The 17,917-nt window shown below is 54.9% G+C and overlaps 1 protein-coding gene across 5 annotated transcripts in view; it reads left to right on the forward strand.

Annotated features, from left to right (window-relative positions):
• Positions 1-13,055, forward strand: part of Dnajc5 (DnaJ heat shock protein family (Hsp40) member C5) — a 51,078-nt gene extending 38,023 nt beyond the window's left edge. For 2 of the 5 annotated variants that reach the window (XM_071609102.1, XM_027954350.3), the window contains exons 2-6: positions 4,170-4,317; positions 7,231-7,348; positions 8,061-8,274; positions 8,715-8,886; positions 9,263-13,055. In XM_071609102.1, coding sequence (XP_071465203.1) covers positions 7,242-7,348; positions 8,061-8,274; positions 8,715-8,886; positions 9,263-9,366 — 597 coding nt within the window. In that variant the 5' untranslated portion in view covers positions 4,170-4,317; positions 7,231-7,241 and the 3' untranslated portion in view covers positions 9,367-13,055. Of the gene's footprint in view, positions 1-4,169; positions 4,318-7,230; positions 7,349-8,060; positions 8,275-8,714; positions 8,887-8,964; positions 9,039-9,262 lie in introns of all 5 variants that reach the window. The other 3 variants (XM_027954349.3, XM_027954346.3, XR_011706823.1) reach the window with 2 other exon arrangements.
• The last annotated feature ends 4,862 nt before the right edge of the window (positions 13,056-17,917 follow it).

Genomic DNA, 17,917 nt, shown 5'->3' on the forward strand with positions numbered 1-17,917 from the left:
ACAATTCAAAGCCAGCCTCAGCAATTTAGTGAAGCCCTAAGCAACTTAGTGAGACCCTGTCTCAAAATAAAAAATAAAAGGACTGGGGGTGTGCTCAGTGGTTAAGTGTCCCTGGGTTCAATCTCTGGTACCAAAGGGAGGGAATTTTTTTTCTAGATAATACAGATCAGTACAGAGAAGAACATGATTTAAAAATCCAGCAATGGTCTTCTACAAAGAATAAGTTTTTAACCTCTGGCCCTAGTTCTCCCCAGAAACCTGGCTACTGGATACTGCCTTCCAAAGAAGCCCACAGTCTTAAATAAAAGCGTGGTTTTCATTTTTCCTTGCAGTAACGAGATCGTTCCTGCCTCACCCCAAGCAAGCCTGTATCCCAAGTGACATTGTCTTTGCCCCAGGATCTGATTTGGCTCATGGACTCATTTTTACTCCTTTAATTATCACTGTTGGTGGTGGTGCTGGGGTCTAACCAGGGCCAGGTCGTTCTGTTTCAGGCCATGTTGCTTGCCCCTGCTGGGAGGCATGAGCTTCGCCTGAGGCTTGCCGTATGTGTTCTGGTGTCTCCCTCCCACCCTTCAGACTCACGGTTCTTGCATAGTCTGGTGCCATCCGCTCACCTCTCACCCCTGTGATTCCAGTCTCCTTGGCTGGGTTTTTCTAGAAATCCTTGAGTTCATTTTAATACTGTTGGCTCAGAATCTCAGACACTGCAGGTTTACAGATTTGCGTTACTCAAGAAAGAGAAAGCTGCCTTGGGGTGCGTAATTAAAGTTTTTATTCTCTGGGTTTGAAGATGTGTGTTTTCTCAAATACTGAAGTTTGGATATGGTTACTGGCAGTTCATTGAAACTAAGAAAACTAATTCTAAGGTTTTGAAGTCTTTAATCTGTGCTAATGAAGAAGGTAGAATGACAACCAGATGCAGTGGTGTATGCCTGTCATCCCAGCCACTCAGGAGGCTAAGCAGGATGATCACAAGTTCAAGGCCAGCCTGGGCAGTGTAAGTGAGACTCTGTCTCAGTGAAAAACAGGAAGGGCTGGGGGTGTAGCTCAGTGCAGAGTGCCCTGGGTCCTGTCCCCAAGACTGCAAAATGCAGCACAAGAGCCATAGCCACCAGTGCACCCAGGAGCAGTGAGGAGTCAGGCAGGCCCTGCTCCTCCCCAGATGCTTCCTGACTGCCCTGCCAGCAAGGAGGGAGGGAGGTGCTGTTGGGAAAATGGCACCTTTCGAGATGTCCGTAATTCTTGGTAATGCTCTCTCACGTCCTCCTTTTATAGTGATCTTCATCCCAATTCCAGAGGGCTGTTTCTTTCTCCAAATGTCACCCCTTTGACCCAGTCAGTGAACCAAGGAGTTAGGGCAGCCATGCAGGCCTGCCACGTGAGGAGGAGCTTTGCCCAGGCCATTGCAGCTGAGGAGACATGCAGTTCAGAAAGGAGTGGGACATCTGTGGCTATATCAGGACTTCGCCTGGGCTCGAGGGGATGCCACCCAGCAGTATGGATGGCGTCTGGCAGGAGACACTCAGGAGGTTCCTCCAAGACCTTGGATGATCTGCCAAGGATGAGGAAGTTGCAGAAATCAGCAGGACTGGGGCTGGGATGTAGCTCAGTGGCAGAGCACTTGTCTATTGTGCAAGGCCAATAATCCCCAAGACTACCACCAAAACCAAAACCTCAGCAAAGCTGTCCTCGAGGTGGCAGCCAGCTTAACCTGGAGTTGTGCGGACTGTACCGAGGAGCTTCTAGAGCCAGCTCCTGAGCAAGCAGCCAGCAAGGGGACACAGCTGAGGAGGAGGCAAGAGACAGGGAACTGCAAGGAGCAAGAAGAACCCAAGAAAGGTTCCAGAGAACGACTCAGTAGCAGCTCCTGCAGACCTCTGTGAGCCGAGAACTGAGAACACGAACCCCACACTAAGAGGTTCTCATTAGCAGAGAGGAATGCCCGCACACACCACCTGCCTGCAGTCTGATGAGCAGCAGACGCACTGGCAGGGCCAGGAGGCATCTGGAGGAGGCTCTGCCATCACGGATGGGGCTGTGCCTACACCACTGCCCTGAAGACCTCCAGTGGGACACATGTGGAGGTGGGCAGGGCATGCCTGGTCTTGACCCGTAATGGCTTGGCCATGTGTGCATTCATGCCTTCGAACTTTTTTTTTGGTGCTGGGGATTAAACCCCGGGGTGCGTAACCACCAAGACACATCCCCAGCCCCTTTTATTTCTTATTTTGAGGCAGGGGCTCACTCAGTTGCTCAGGGGCTCACTAAGTTGCTGTGGTTGGCTTTGAATTTGCCATCCTCCTGCCTCCTCCTTCCTAGTCCCTGGGGTTTTAGGTGTACACCACCACCCAGTTCACTTCACGTCTTAGGTTTGGGTTTTGGGGTGTGTGTGTATTTAAGTTGTAGTTGGGCCCAGTACCTTTTTTTATTTGTTTATTTATTTATTTATTATGTGGTGCTGAGGATCAAACCCAGCATTGCTAGGCGAGCACTCTACTGCTGAGCCCCAGCCCACATCTTAATTTTTAATAAAAGTTAGCTAGCTGTGGTGGTGCACACCTGTGCTCCCAGTGACTGGGGAGACTGAGATAGGAGGATTCCCAAAATAACAAAACAAAACAAAAAAACTTCAGAAAGTAAAGTATTGTAAAAAATTAAAAACAGAAAAATGTGTTTATTATTATTATTATTATTACTACTACTACTACTACTATTATTTGGCAGGGTACCAGGGATTGAACTCAGGGGCATTCAAACACTGAGCCACATCCCCAGCCCTTTTTTGTATTTTATTTAGAGACAGGGTCTCACTGAGTTGCTTAGCGCCTCACCATCGCTGAGGCTGGCTTTAAACTCTCAATCCTCTTGCCTTAGCCTCCTGAGCTTCTGGGATTACAGGCGTGCGCTGCCGCAAAAAAATGTGTTTATAGACTAGCTCCAGAAAAATGTGCTTATAGAATCAAGATATTAAACAAAAAAATAACTGGACGCAGTGGCCCATGCATATCTGTAATCCTGGCTACTCAGGAGACTGAGGCAGGAGGATCAAAGTTGTGATCCTGGGATGCTCTACCCTGAGCCATATCCCCGATTCTTTTTATTTTTTATTTTGAGACAAGGTTTCCCTAAGTTGCTGAGGCTGGACTTAAACTTGCATCCTCCTCTCTCAGCCTTCCAAGTCACCGGGATTACAGGCCTGCACTGCTGCGCCTAGCAAGTTACAGCAGGGTGGGTAGTAGGTGCAATCCCAGCAACTCTAGTGACTGGGTGCAGCAGGAGCATCTGGAGTTCAAGGCCAGCCTGGGCAAGACAGCAAGGTTCCATCTAAATACCTTAAGGTGTACAAAGAAAGGAAGAGAAGGGTACTAAGGCTGATTTATTATTGAAGAAAAAGCCTCTGTGAGCTAGGTACGGTGGCCACACCTGAAATCCTAGAGGCTCGGGAGGTTGAGGCAGGAGGATCTCGTTCAAAGCCAGCCTCAGCAAAAACAAGGCCCTAAGCAACTCAATGAGACCCTGTCTCTAAATAAAATAAAATACAATATAGGACTAGGGGTGTGGCTCAGTGGTTGAGTGCCCCTGAGTTCAATCCCTGGTCCCCCCGCCCCCGCCGCCACCCCCCCCCAAAAAAAGCCTCTGAGGATTGAATGTGGTCTGAGCGCAGTGTCTGGTCTTTGTGGTGGTGCTGTCCTGAGGCTCCCACGCCTCACCCGAGCTACTTCCAGTCCTGCACGCTATCTTCCAGTGTCCCAGACAGGACCAGCTCTTCTGCCTATGACACACGCCTCACCTGTGTTTTGCATGCTGCAGGGCATTGCCTTGCGTTGCCCACTGTCGAGCACAGAGCCTGGGTGACAGGAGCTGTCCGCGTGGCCCCAGCAAGTGGTGGGCTCTGCTGTGCGGGTCTGTGCAGGTGACTCCCCGGGTCCGTGGTGCTCAGGACCAGCCCTGCTGTTACACAAGGCTTTCAGCAGATTGTAGCGTTATTTTCATTTCCAAATGACCGATGATCTTTTCAAGTACCATGAACCATCTGTGTATCTTTTTAGAAGGGTTCAAATCTTGTTCCCATGTTTAAAAAAATAAATAAAAACTGGGGTTTTGCTGGGGACATAGTTCAGTGGCAGAAGTTATTTAGCCTGTGTGGCTCTGGGTTTGCTTTCCAGCACCGCGAAATAAAACAGACAAAAGCCCTGCGAACCCAGACTTGCTGTGGTGGCACCCGAGTTGAGCAGAGTCCTTCATGTCCCGCCCAGTCGTGCCTCGGACTGCTGCCTCCGTGCACTTCCTGCCAGTGTTTCAGTGGGGATCCAGGTCTGCTGCCTTTCCACATGCTTTTTAGATCAGTTAATCAATTTCTACACAATGTCTGCTGGGATTAGAGCTGGGTTATGTCCACTCTGTAGACCTGCTTGAGGAGAAGGACGCATTAACAATAGCAAGGCCTCCTATTTAGAGATACCAGCGATTGTACCCAGGGGTCGCTACTGTTAAGCTACACTCTCAGCCTTTTTTTTTTTAAGTTTTTATTTTGAGGCAGAGTCTCACTAAGTTGCCCAGACTAACCTGAATTTGGATCCTTCTCCTCAGCCTCCTGAGTTGCTGGAATTGCAGTGTGCGCCGTTGTGCCTGACTAGCTTGTACGTCTTTTGTTAATCGTAAATAATTCGTGACTTTGGGTGCTGCTGTAAATGACATATCTAATAAACTTCTAATTGGTTGCTGCTCTCAAAGCTCAACTGTGTGTGGTGAAAGTTAGACTCTTCTCCCTTGTCTCTGCCTGGCTCCCTTGTCAGTCCCAGCTGCTCTGCACATAGCCACAATTTGTGTCTTACTTCCTGGGCTTTATGCTTTTTATTTCTTACTGCAGCATTTAGGAATTCTAGAACAGTGCTGGACAGAAGTGGGAAGAGCAGCATCCTGGCTGTGTCTGCTCCTCCTCAGCTCTGACCAGCTGGTGCTAAAGCAGGAGTCCCACCACCTGCTGCTCACAAGGATTGATCTCCAGAGTGGCTCACAGAATTCAAGGAAACATCTGCTTCTGCTTCATCTGCCTTACTACGAAGGATACATTAAAGGATACAGGCTGTGCAAACGGCCTGGTGGGGCATGCATGGGGCGGTCGGGGGTCCTGGCACAGGTGTGGGCGGTCGGGGGTCCTAGCACAGGTGTGTCCCTGCTAGTGAGCTGAAGAATGTGCATCCTGTCGCCTTCAGAGCTCCTGGTGCCCTGGGGGTTTGTGGCCTGTACTCATGGCTGTCTTGTTTCTGTGGAGTGCTTGTGGCATAGGCCTGTCTGATTGATGGGTTACGTTACGCCACAGCCGCTGGTCATTGGCTGACCTTAGTTCCTTTCCACCCACCTACCTGTCCTGCCGTTCTCTAGGGCTTTGCAAAGCTCAGCTTGTCAATGTGAGTCCAGGTGAGCTTGAAGGACTTGTATGTAACCTGCCGGAGCACTTAGGAACCAAGGGCAGAGTTAGTCTCGTGCCCTATTGGGTGTGGCTCAGTGGTGGAACACTAGCCTAACATGAAAGCCCTGGGTTCAACTCCCAGCACGTAAAAAAAGAAATACTTTGTAACCCTGTGATTTATTCTTTGAATTCCATGTTATTTTGTAGTGTGTTGTTTAACAGCAACTATTTCAGGTTTTCTTTGCTCTCTTACTCTTGGGTTTCTAGTTTAATTTGTTAAGAGTCACGCTGTGTGTGACTGATTGAGACTTGTTTCAAGGCCCAGTGTGGAGTATCTCTAGGTGCATGAGTAGTGTGCATGGAAGAAGCATGCTGGGTGCTCCACAGACCTCAGGTTGTGACAGCTAATGGAACTGTCTAGTGTCACTCCTGATTTGACAAATCTGTCACCTGGGCATGGTGCGCACACCTGTAATCAATCCCAGGAACTGGGGCGGCTGAGGCAGGAGAATAGCAACTTCAAAGCCAGCCTCAGTAGCTTAGTGAGACCCTGTCTGAAAATCTAAAAAGGGGGGCAGGCTGGGGATATAGCTCAGTTGGTAGAGTGCTTGCCTTGCATGCACAAGGCCCTGGGTTCAATCCCTAGTACCACAAAAAAAATTTTTTTAAAGTAGGGGCTGGGGTATAGTGTAGCTCAGTAGTAGCGTTCAATCCCCAGTACTACAAAAACAAATGGATAAAAAATAAAAATAACTGTCAGTTTCTGAGAGGGGTGTTAAAATCCTAATGGTCTCGCATTTTATGCACTCTGACCACCCTGCTGTGTTAGGCTTTTTTTTTTGGGGGGGGGGTACTGGGGATTGAAACCAGGGATACTTGACCACTGAGCCACATCCCTAGCCCTATTTTGTATTTTATGTAGAGACAGGGTCTCACTGAGTTGCTTAGGGCTTCACTTTTGCTAAAGCTGGCTTTGAACTTATGATACTCCCGCCTCAGCCTCCCAAGCCGCTGTGTTAGGCTTTTAGTCCACTGACACTGAATCTCATTTTTGGTATGTTTAGGTTGATGTTGCTTTTCTGTTTGTTTCCTAGGTGCATCTGTGTTATATGAATATTTTTAAGAATTTTATGTTTCTTGAGGCTGGGGTTATAGTTCAGTTGGTAGAAGCTTGTCTTGCAAGCACAAGGCCCTGGGTTTAATCCCCATCACCCCCCCCCCAAAAAAAAAAAAAGATAAATAAATAAATAAAATGAAAGAAGAAGAAGAAGAATTTTATGTTTCTTAGCTGGGCATAGTAGTGTACACCTGTAATCCCGGCTGCTTGGGAGGCTGAGGCAGGAAGATCTTGAGTTCAAAGCCAGCCTCAGCAAAAGCAAGGCCCTAAGCAACTCAGTGAGACCCTGTCTCTAAATAAAATACAAAATAGGGCTGGAGGTGTGGCTCAGTGGTTGAGTGCCCGACCCTCCATGCCCCATCCCTCAAAAAAGAATTTTATGTTTCTTTAAACTTTCTACCTCGGGGCCCTGACCATGGCTGGCCTGGAACTCCTGTCTCAGCCTCCCGAGGAGTGGGGTCACCAGCGTGCACCACCACGCTGGTCCTTCTGTGGGTTTTTACGTAGCTGGGGGACTATAGTGACAGCGTGACTCTTCTCCCCTTGCTGAGGCAGCAGTGTCGTGGCACCACAGGAAGGCGGTGGGATGCTCCTTCATGTCCACAGGGCTGGGAGCCTGGCTGTAGAGTGTCCAGGTGGCTTTGCTTTGGTCTTATGAAGTTCCTCAGTGCACCCTTGCTGTTCCTTCCTCTCATAGAGTGACCTAACATGGCAGACCAGAGGCAGCGCTCACTCTCTACCTCCGGAGAGTCACTCTACCATGTTCTTGGGCTGGACAAGAATGCGACCTCAGATGACATTAAAAAGTCCTATCGGTAAGAGGCTGCACGCAGGCCCTGCACCTCCCCTGGACAGGCCCCTTCACGTACTGTCACCGTGCTCTTCTAGGAGCTGGCACAGCCTTTCCCCTGGAGGACTCAGTAGTGGCTGGTGGTGCTGCTGCTGCCTCTCTGCAGGTGTAACGTGCTCCTCGCAGCTCAATGCGTCATACTGGTGTTCCCTTAGCTGAAAAAGCAGCACTTTGTGGATGCTACAGCTGCACACAGTTCTGGAGCGGGTGGGGTGCAGCGAGGGTGGCACCCCTGTTTTCTGCCTTGGCCTTCTGGCTGTTCCAGGCACTTGGCTTGGCTGCCGTGTCAGGCGGCAACCTAGACCAGAGAGGCCTCATCACTGACCCCTGCCTCGGTGGCTGCATCTATGCTCCCAGCACTCTGCTGTTGGTTAGACACCACTCCCTTCCTGTCAGATTGGCATGTGCAGTGGCCCAGCAAGGACACCAGGGGGCAGGAGGGTACCATTGGTGATTCTGAAAGTGGGGAGAGGAGTGGGGCTGGTCCTGCTGCCCTGGCTACCTCTAGACCCCTCCCTGTGGGGAGCCAGTGGGGGGGGGCTTCCCCCTGGCATGCCAGACCTCTGGGAAGTTGGGAAGGCAGGTGGTGATGGGTGGGCCTTCCTTCCCCTGGGCCCTCCAGTGGCTCAATGCACAGTGCCAGTCCAGGAGAGAGCCAGCAAACGGTTCTGTTGCAGGAAGCTTGCCCTGAAGTACCACCCTGATAAGAACCCTGACAACCCGGAGGCTGCAGATAAGTTCAAGGAGATCAACAACGCACATGCCATCCTGACGGATGCCACGAAAAGGAACATCTATGACAAGTACGGCTCACTGGGGCTCTACGTGGCGGAGCAGTTCGGGGAGGAGAACGTCAACACCTACTTCGTGCTCTCCAGCTGGTGGGCCAAGGTGAGGGGCAGGGCGGGGCCAGCACTGGCTGCATGCACGGTCCCTAAGTTCCTGAGAGGACCAGGTAGGAAGTGAGCCTTCCCTTCACAGTCGTCAGGGAGGGCATCTTGAAATCTAGTTTGAAGGACCCCTGACTTAGATCGCTGGTTGTGTTTTTATTAACTTTCTTGCTTTCCTGACTTGCCACATCACACAAGGCCAAGGGATATGGCCCTTGGCTGTGGGAAGCCCTCCCTGGCTTTCCCAGCCCTCCCGTAATCACCCCCTCTAGGCAGCTGTCTGCTCTTCCCTCCTGCCTTCCCGTTCCCAGCAGGTTCTTCCTTCATCCCCATCTGAGAGACCCTTCCTTAGCTGGAGGCCCACCTCTGCAGCCCGTGCTTGGGAGCCCTTGCAGAGGCTGGGGCCTACAGAGGCCATGGGTGCCTGCCTTTCCTCCCCAGGCCCTCTTCGTTTTCTGCGGGCTCCTCACCTGCTGCTACTGCTGCTGCTGTCTGTGCTGCTGCTTCAACTGCTGCTGTGGCAAGTGCAAGCCCAAGGCCCCCGAGGGGGAGGAGACGGCCTTCTACGTGTCCCCAGAGGACCTGGAGGCACAGCTGCAGTCTGATGAGAGGGGTGAGTGCCTGCCCCCGGGTGCGTGTTCCTGGGGCGCCGTCACGTGGCCCTGAACGTGTCAACTGTCTTGTCAAACAGGAGGGCACTGACACTGTGCCGCGAGTGTTTGTGGTGGCAGCTGGGACTGTTGAGGTGTGAACGTGGACACTGAGGTAAAGCAGGGGCAGAGAGCTGTCCCCGCCCGTGCACTGCGGTAGCCGTAGATCCAAGGGGCAGGAGGTGGGCGGCAGGCAGGCGGGAGGATGAAGGGTGGTGGTCAGCCAGCAGCCTCTCCTGAGTGCCGTCCAGGTGGCCGAGTGTTGTGACGCCAGGACCCTGTGCTGGGCACACGCTGGCTACTACCCTTGTGCAGTGAGCATGTCTGCTTGCTTTTCAGAGGCCACAGACACGCCAATCGTCATACAGCCCGCCTCCGCCACAGAGACCACCCAGCTCACGGCCGACTCCCACCCTAGCTACCACACTGACGGGTTCAACTAGGTTCAGGAGGAGCTGAGATTCGAGGAGGGATCAGCACCCGGCCACCGCAACCTTAGATCCATGAACTAGTCACCAGATGGGGAGGCGCCGCGTCGGGGCCTCCCCTCCTCCACGCCCGCTGCCCGTCGACCCTCGATACCCGAAGTGCGTAGCATGCAGTATTTAAAGCAGTGTAGCTACGGTCTTCTGCTCTCCTTTTCTAGTAGCATGTATGGTCGTGTTCAGTGTCTGTGTTGTGGACCTGCTGTGGCTCGGCCGCGCTCGCTGGACAGTGGAGCTGCCTCGGGGTGTTTAGCCAGGTCGGTCCAGTGAGGGTGGACTGGGCAGGAAGGGCCTCAGTGCTCCTGTGCTCACGGGGCTGGGGTCAGATTCTTCCCGGCAAAGCCACATCTCCACCTTGGCCTTGGGGTCCCAGGGCAGGGCCTGGCTCATCTGGCCCATCAAGGACAAGCTGGGCCAGGTCCTCTGGAACCACAGGGCCATGGTTGTCCCTGGGTGTTACGTTGGCATGGCGTGCAAGGGCCTCTGCACCCTGTCGTCTCCTTGTGGCAGGTCTCTCCAGGTGGTAGGTGTGATGTGGACAGTGTGTGCACACGTGTGCACTCTGCACGGTTGTCTGCCCCGGGCCTCTTTGCTTCAGGGTCTGAGGTTCCTGTCCATCAAGGGGTGCCCCTCCCGGTGCGTGGAGGTCCTCCGTCTTTGTTCCTGAACCTTCCCAGGCTGAGCTGGACTGATGGGGCCGTAGTCTGTCTCCCCTTCCCTGGGTGGTTCTCCACACTCCTTAAGCCCACCTGTTTGTTTTTTTTGTTTGTTTGTTTGTTTGATTTGTTTTGTTTTTAAGCCCTTTTTGGACTTTTAAGAATCCCAAGTGGTTGCAGTCAGAGGGTGTGAATCCAAGTGGGTGGGTGAAGGACTCCAGTGAGCCCCCAGCCTCTGGACCCTCCTCCTGGTGCTGGCCGGAGCTCCATCCACCCACTTGCCTTCACTTGCGCCTGTCGCCCGTGCTCTAGTCGGCACTAGAACATAGGGTTCCTGGAGCAAGATGGCTGGAGCCAAGATGCCCCTGGCCTCAGGAGGGCTGGGTCCCAGCGAGACTGTGGGACACCCTGCTTGCCAGCCAGCCTGGGAGGCCAGTGCTGGACGAGACTCTGTGAACCGCAGATCTGTGGGTGGCGCCTTGGTGGGTGAGCTGGGGAAATGTGAGCACCACATGTCAAGGCTTTGGGGCCACCTTGTGCCCCCTACAATTTCCTGAACGTGCCGGACCAGAGTCCAGTGGGCCGAGTTCCTGCAGAACTTTCCCGAAGCCTGCTGCCGAGCATCTTCTGAATTTCTAGTAGAGATGAAGAATGAGAAAACTCCTATGCTGACCACGTGGCCCTGACAAACCACCTTGAGTCCCTTCACCCCCCTCCCCACTCCCTCCCACCGTGGGCTCCTATTTGCCAGTGACTGCCAAGGGCAGGGCTTTGGGATTTTGGTGTTGGTTGAGGGTACCCAGCAAGGTCCAGTGAGGCTGCTGTGATGCCAGGGCCCCCAGCTGATCCTATTGCAGGTGGACGTGGGCAAGGAACTGCTCAGGAACCAGTCCCTGGGGCGTGTTTGTCCGTGTTGCTCATTGAACGATCATGAAGATACTGAGCAAGAGGGCTCCATGCTAGGGTGCTGTGTCAGGGCCGTCCCCCTGTGGAGGGTGGGAACCACCAGTGGGCCCACAGACTGCTCAGCAGGCAGCCCAAGGGCTAGTCCCAGCACAACAGCAAGAGCTCAGCCCCTGAAGCTTTCTTGCGATAATTCGAGAGTGAGTTGCTTTCTCAGAACAGCCAGGACCCAGGGCCATAGTCTGGTGACCTGCTGAGCATCTTCTGAATTTCTAGTAGAGATGAAGAATGAGAAAACTCCTATGCTGTGGGACAGCCCTCCTGGCATGCAGCCCTGTGGTTTTTGTCTCGTGTCCCTGTGAGCTGTGGCCACTTCTTAGGAGAAAGGATCTCCCTGGGTGGCAGCTGGGGTGGGAATAGCCACTTAGCCCAGTGTCCTGTGGGGGTCTCTGAAACTGAGTGAATCATGTAGGATTTGTAACACCACAAACAGGACACAGGCTCTGGAGTGAGGGCCGTGGCTCTGCAGCCATGGCCAGAGCATGTCCCTCACCTGCTCGAGGCAGACAGTGCCTCATCGTGCACTGCGATGGTCTGTGGCTGCCCTGGTTCTGTTTCCTTTTTAATGAGCACAGCTGGTGAGTCTTGGGGGTCAGCCTGACCCCCATGTCCCCAGCTCCTGGGCTACACTTCTGGGCTGTCGACAGTGTGTGATGTATTGCCTGGGGAGTGCTCAGGTCAGTGTGCTTGGAAACCCATCCAGAGCAGTGGTGCCCCGCAGGGTCCTGGCCACCTATGGTAGCTCTGGGGTGTGTAGATCCCTGTTCCTGCCCAGGGCTGTGGTCTTTCCTTGTCTTCCTTTGGCTTCATTCTATTTTAAGCTGCTTTAGATATTGTTGCCCCATGTCAATGAGCCTTCCTAGTTCTCTGGTGTTCAGTTAATGCAGCCAGTGTCCAGTGGGAACCCGTCAGGAAGAGAAGCCAGAGTTCCCGCGGTCTCTTTGCTACTTGCTGGACTGGGCTGCAGCTCCAGTCTGGAAAGGTCCTGAATCATGAAGCAGTCAAGACTCGTCTCAGCTGTCCTAACCCAGGTTTTAGCAGCACAGGGGAGCTGATGGCCCTGCAGGCTTCCCTCAAGGGTCCAGGTGATGTGGGCAGAGGCAAGGTGGGTCCTGCCCATCCTTGACTTCAATCTGTCTGTGTGGTGCCTCGCTGGTGAGAATCATGGCAGGCGCTGGTGCCACCCCTTTCCCAGTGCTGAGCTGGTGCCCTGTAGCCCAGGACTGGCCTGTTTGTTATTTGGGTTCTGAATGCCCTGCTGTGGACAGGTGCAGCTTGTGTTGCCAGGTGCTGTGGTGCAGGCTGTGTGTCTGTGTGCATGTGTGTATGTATGGACCACGCAGCAGGCCCCGCGTGCTGCTGTCCAGGGGTGAAGCAACAAGTACAAGAAAGTTGGCTCCAAAGTGGCCTCTGTTTTCTTGGTGAGTTGGGTAGGGACAGGGTCTCGGCACGGTCCTCCTGGCGGATACACCCAAGGGAACAGCCTCCTATGTGCAGGATGCGTGTGCCTGAACACAAGGTCAAGACCCCACCAGCGTCAAGCGTCACAAGGGTGACTGTCCTAAGCACATGTCATGTTCACCTGGCCCACAGGTGTGGGAAGTGTAGGAGGTGGCTGGAAACTCTCCCCTCCCTGGGCGCCTGAGTCAGTCAGTGACAAGGTTGCATCTAAAGAGCAGCCTGGGCATCTGCCTGCAGGAGGGCTGGGCCAAGGGCCCCCCAGGTGGTGCCTGTGGCGGACTGGTTCTCCTGCAAGGCGGGGCGGCCTGGGAAGCTGGGTGAGGGAGGGGGAATACACACTGACACGCACACCACAGGTGCTGCTTCTGAGAATCAGATGCGAGTGTGGAGAGCAGCAGTCCACGAGCTGGTTCCACCCAGCTGCCAGGATGGCCTGCTGACCTGGCTCCACGCACATCTCCAGGGCTGGAGAGCGAGTGGTCTCCATGGTGATCTCTGTCTTGTGTGTGTCTGAATGTTGACCTAAAGTAAAGATAACTTGTAAAATAAATGTTTTCACTGCAGAAAGTGTGTTTTTTGTTTAATGATCCCTGCAGAGTCTCGTTTTTTGTTTTTGTGTTTTGGGAGGCAGGTTTGTTTTATTTGTGACAAACACTTCCCACCTGCCTGGTCCAAGTGCACACCCACCTTCCCAGGGTCCTTTTCACTTCATTTTTAAATACCCAGACGAATCACAGGAGGGACCTCTGAGCTCCCGAGGGCCACCAGCCCAGGATAGCTTGGACCTCAGTCTTGGAGGCCTCCTGTGGCATGTCGACCTCCAGTGGTTGTACCAGAGTAGGTGACCCCTTGCCAGGGAAGTCCTGTGGTCTTCATGGCCACACCAGGCCTACAGCCAACATTAGTCCTGTTCGCACCATCCACCTGTCTGACCGTCAAGCTCCTACCTGCCTTTCCTGTTGTCTTCCACAGATGGAGATTCCTGCTGCCTGGTAGAGACCATTTTGGCTGGCCTCAGTTCTAGGATGAGCAGGTTCAGGGGTCTGGAGCAGCATATGTGGGTGCCCTCATGAACCAGCTCCTGACTTGGCATGGCCCTGCCTGATTCCAATCCTAAGCATAAGGAATTGGGGGAGAACAGAGGACAACTGGGTAGCTCAGCTCTACAGTAGGGCCAGCCCTCCTATTCCCTGGAGCAGTGACCACAAAAGCTGAGCTGGTCACTCCATCTCTGCCCACCTCTGTCCTGGCCATTTGGATTTCCCAGGGCTGAGCTGTGGCGACTCCTGTTCCTGCTATGCAGTGTCTGAGCTGGTGGTGCCCCGGCCTTGCACCCCAGTATCTTTGGTGGTAGTCCCCATCCTCCCTGTGGTCTCTCACCCAGCCCTCAAATGCCATGGCCCCTGGGGTGCTGTGAGAAACACTTCATCCCACTGCCCTGATGGCAGGGAAGTAGCAGGAAGCCCTCTTGAACACAGAGCGGCCTGTAGCCTGGCGTGGCTAGCCTGAGCTCTTATGCCTCTGTCCCCCACCCCCAGAATGAGTCCAGTTTGGGGAACCTGTTGGAAGTGCCAAGTCTGCCCAAGAGCATATGTCCCTAGAGAATGGTTCTGTATACAAGGGCCTGGAGCAGAGCACCTGCTGGGACCAATCTTAGGCTCAGGCCCAAGGACCCTAGTGCTTAGGCTAGAGAAGTGGCCCTGGCCCAGGTGGCCCACAGGTCTGCCTTTCAGAACTGCAGGTAGAATTGCCCTGTGGCTCACATCCCTTCTGCAGGGTACAGCCTTGGCCAAACTCCCCTCCTGCCGTCTCCAGCGCGCGCCCAGCTACAGGGCAAGGCAGAAAACTCTTGGAACTGAAAAACAGTTTATTTGAAGCCAACTAAAAACTTTTGGAGGGAAAAAGGTGCAAGAATACTAACAGTAACGAAACACCCTGAACCCTCCACTCATACCTAGAATTAAGTAATTTGATTAGGATTTTCCATAAGGAGGGAAAAAAAATGGAGCTGGGCGAGGCCTTGGGTACACCCGCAGCACAGCGACAGCAGCAAAAGCGACAGCGCAGAAGGCCTCCGAAGACATCGCGGAGCCCTTCGCGTGCCCGCCTAGGCCGCCCCGACCTTTGAGGAGCTGGCGCCGAGTCCGGCCGCGGGCAGGGGGCGTGGCGGGCAGGGGGCGTGGCGGGCAGGGGGCGTGGCGGGCAGGGGGCGTGGCGGGCAGGGGGCGTGGCGGGCAGGGGGCGTGGCGGGCAGGGGGCGTGGCGGGCAGGGGGCGTGGCGGGCAGGGGGCGTGGCGGGCAGGGGGCGTGGCGGGCAGGGGGCGTGGCGGGCAGGGGGCGTGGCGGGCGGGGCTCCACCACCGCAGCCCGTGCGCGGATGGGCCGCGCGCCCCGAACCCAGTTGCGCGGGGATGGCGCGGACAGAATCCCGGGCAGGACCTGGGAGGACGCGGACGGCCCGGCTGGCCAGAGGGGCGCGCGGGGAGATTCGCCAGAACCGTCCCGCGGTCACCCCAGGTGCAATCGGGGCCGGCGGCGCGCTCGGGCGGTGGCCCCCCGGTTACAGCTGCGTCCTGCGGAGGCGCTCTCGGGCGGTGGCTCGGGGCACCACCAAGTTCCAAGCCGGCGGGCGCAGGTTCCTACGAACGCGAGTCGGAGTTCCGCGCTCAGTAGGCGGGGTCCCCTGCTGTGGGAATACGTGAAGGTCCGAGTCTGTGCCAGCCTCGCCCTCGAGCCAGGACGGGCCTTGGCCCCAGATGGAAGCCGGTTGGTGACCAGAGGTGAAGAGGCGCCAAGGTACCCGATCCGGGAGCTTGGTCCACCAGTCGCCCCCGCGGATGTCACCGTTGTAGTCACCATTGCTTCGCCCACCCGCCCCTCCCTGGACCCCGCTCTATATCAGTACCCACATGCGAGCTGCCCGTTCCTGTCCTAACTCTGGCACAGCTAACCCAAAGCCATCTGCTCCGTAGGTCTCCGTCCTGCCGCCGCCTCCCCACACCAGCTTCCCTCGCTCCAAAACCTCCAGCCTGACCTTAGGAAGCTTCAGAATACCATGGCCTCCAGGGCCCTCTCCGCTGCTTCCTGCCGCGGCCCCCCAACCCTCAGGTGCTCCACCCAAGATGCCCTTTCCCCAGGCTTCTTTGCCAGTCCTTCCTGACTCCAGGTGGCCCAACGCTGGTTCCCCGTGTAGGGCACCATCCTCCCGTAGCGCAGCCAAGCCCAGCCCTCCGTCTGCTGCTCACGCATGCCTTCTTTTGGGACTGGGCCTCAAGTGCCCCAGGCTTCCCATCCCACCCAGCCAGCGTACCTAAAAGGCCCTGCTTAGCATCTGCATGACCATTTTAAATTTCGTTTTCCGCCTAAGGGCGTTTCTGAGAAAGCCTCACCACTCCCTCATACCGACCGACCATTTTCACGCCCCCGCCACCGCATTAAGACCCTACTGGCTCTGATTCCTGAGCCTCCCCATGAAAGTCCCAGAGCTCAAGCCTGTTTTGCCTCTCTCCTATAGAGAGATGGCCTTTATTTGTCAGCTGTGACAAAGTCTCCTGTGTATCTCTTCCTGGTCTGCATCTTTCATTTCTCGTTTACCTGTCTCTCGTACCCATCATCACCCTGTGATAGTCAGCCGCTGCTGGGAAGGGGCAGCACCTCACGGGCTGACGAACCTGAGATTGACCCTGGACACTCACCATTCTCAGGTTGGACAGTCCTGGAGGCATTGCCCAGGGCAGCAGGCAGAACCAGGACAAGCGAGCTTCTCCTCTGAGACCCTCACCCTGAGTACTCCACAGGAACCTCTGGTGTGCATACAGGGTCCTCCTCCACCCCACTAGGTTCTGAAGCTGCTTTAGGCCTAGCAGACTATTGCTGGTTGGTTTGTTTAATTTTTAAAAAATGTTTTTGGTACTGCGGATTAAACCCAAAGGTGTTTTACCACCGAGCTCCACCCCCAGCCCATTTTACTTTTTATTTTGAGATAGGGTCATTCTAAGTTGCTCAAGCTGGACCTGAACTTGCCATCCTCCTGCCTCAGCCTCCAGAGTTGCTGGGTTACAGCTGTGTGCTGCCGTGCCTCACCATGCCTGGCAGGACTCTTGCTCTTGATTTCCCCTTCCTCCAGGGTGCATGCCACTCACCCCTCACAGTCTGCACTGGGCCTGAGGGTAGGATCAGGCCCATGTGGCTCCCAGCCCCAAATCAGACCCCTGGGGGCTGCCTGCAGAGTTCAGCTGGAGTCCCTGTGCCCACAGCAGCTCTGTGGTGCTTGTCCCCCTGAAGGAATTGGAACTCGAAGCTGGATCTTGGCCCTCTTTAGAGGGCCCTTAAGGCTCCCAGGGGTCAGAAAAGGTGCCTCTCCCTCACTGGCATTCCGAAGACCTTGGGCTATTTGGAGGGTGGTCCACTTCCAACACCCCCTGGGGCCCTGGTTGGAATAGGTTCAAGATCTCCCCAATCTGTGGCCCAGCCTCAGGAGACACCAACTCCCACCAAAAGGAGAGACCAGAGCCTGGGTCTTCCAGCAGCACCAGTCTTCTTGTGGGTGGGAAGAGCTAGGCAGGGCCTTGGGGTTCAGGCTCCTGCCTCCAGGATATTTTCCTAGGCCCCCCACTAAAGGGGGACACAACTGCCTTTGCTTTGAGGATGGCCTTACTAGACTGTGGGCAGCTGGGCCTGCTCTTTCAGCCTGAAGTTTCATCTCCCACACTGCAAGTTGTCCATCTGTGGTGCGTGCTGCCATCTAAGTACCTCTAGTGTTGGCACCTGCAGGCACAGCTATGGCTGTGATCTGAGAACCACGTGGCCTGACTGGACTTGGGGGGGTGCCCTCGGGAGAGACCTGGCCCCTGCCCATCTCCTCATCTGGGAAGACCTGGCTAGGAGGAATGGCGCCTCCAGCCTCTGGGCTCCTGGGGCACGTGGTGTGCAGCAGGCTCCCAGCCCAGAGTCTCAGAATGAAGGAGCCCGGGAATGGGGCCCTGGACACATGGGACAAAGCACTCACCAGGGTGTAGACAAGGCCCTCTCGCTGACCTCTGGGCCTTGATTTGGTCCTCTGTCCCCAATGCCTGGCTACCCCTTGGACAAGCCACCAGCCTTTATCTGCCCTCTACCGTGGGCCTGGCCTCCGCCCAGCAACTTCCTGTCCCCGCCCCAAGACAAGCTTTTCCATGACATGGCCTTTGGGGGTGGGGGGGCAACAGACCAGAGAGACAGGAAAGAGGCAGGAGCCAGATCTTCAGGGACTGAGGAGCTTAGGGGTGTGTGTCTCAGGGTCCCAGCCCACCTGCTGCTCAGATCACAGCCACACATGCACTGGGTGTCCATGTGCCTATGACTATGTCCCCTGGCCCAGGCAGGATAGGCATAGAGAGGATGCTGGAAGTGACCAGTGAGGCTGACCCTCACTCTCTAGTCTAGGAGCA

This window comes from Marmota flaviventris, chromosome 2 (assembly GCF_047511675.1).
Source record: "Marmota flaviventris isolate mMarFla1 chromosome 2, mMarFla1.hap1, whole genome shotgun sequence".
Lineage (NCBI taxonomy): Eukaryota > Metazoa > Chordata > Mammalia > Rodentia > Sciuridae > Marmota > Marmota flaviventris.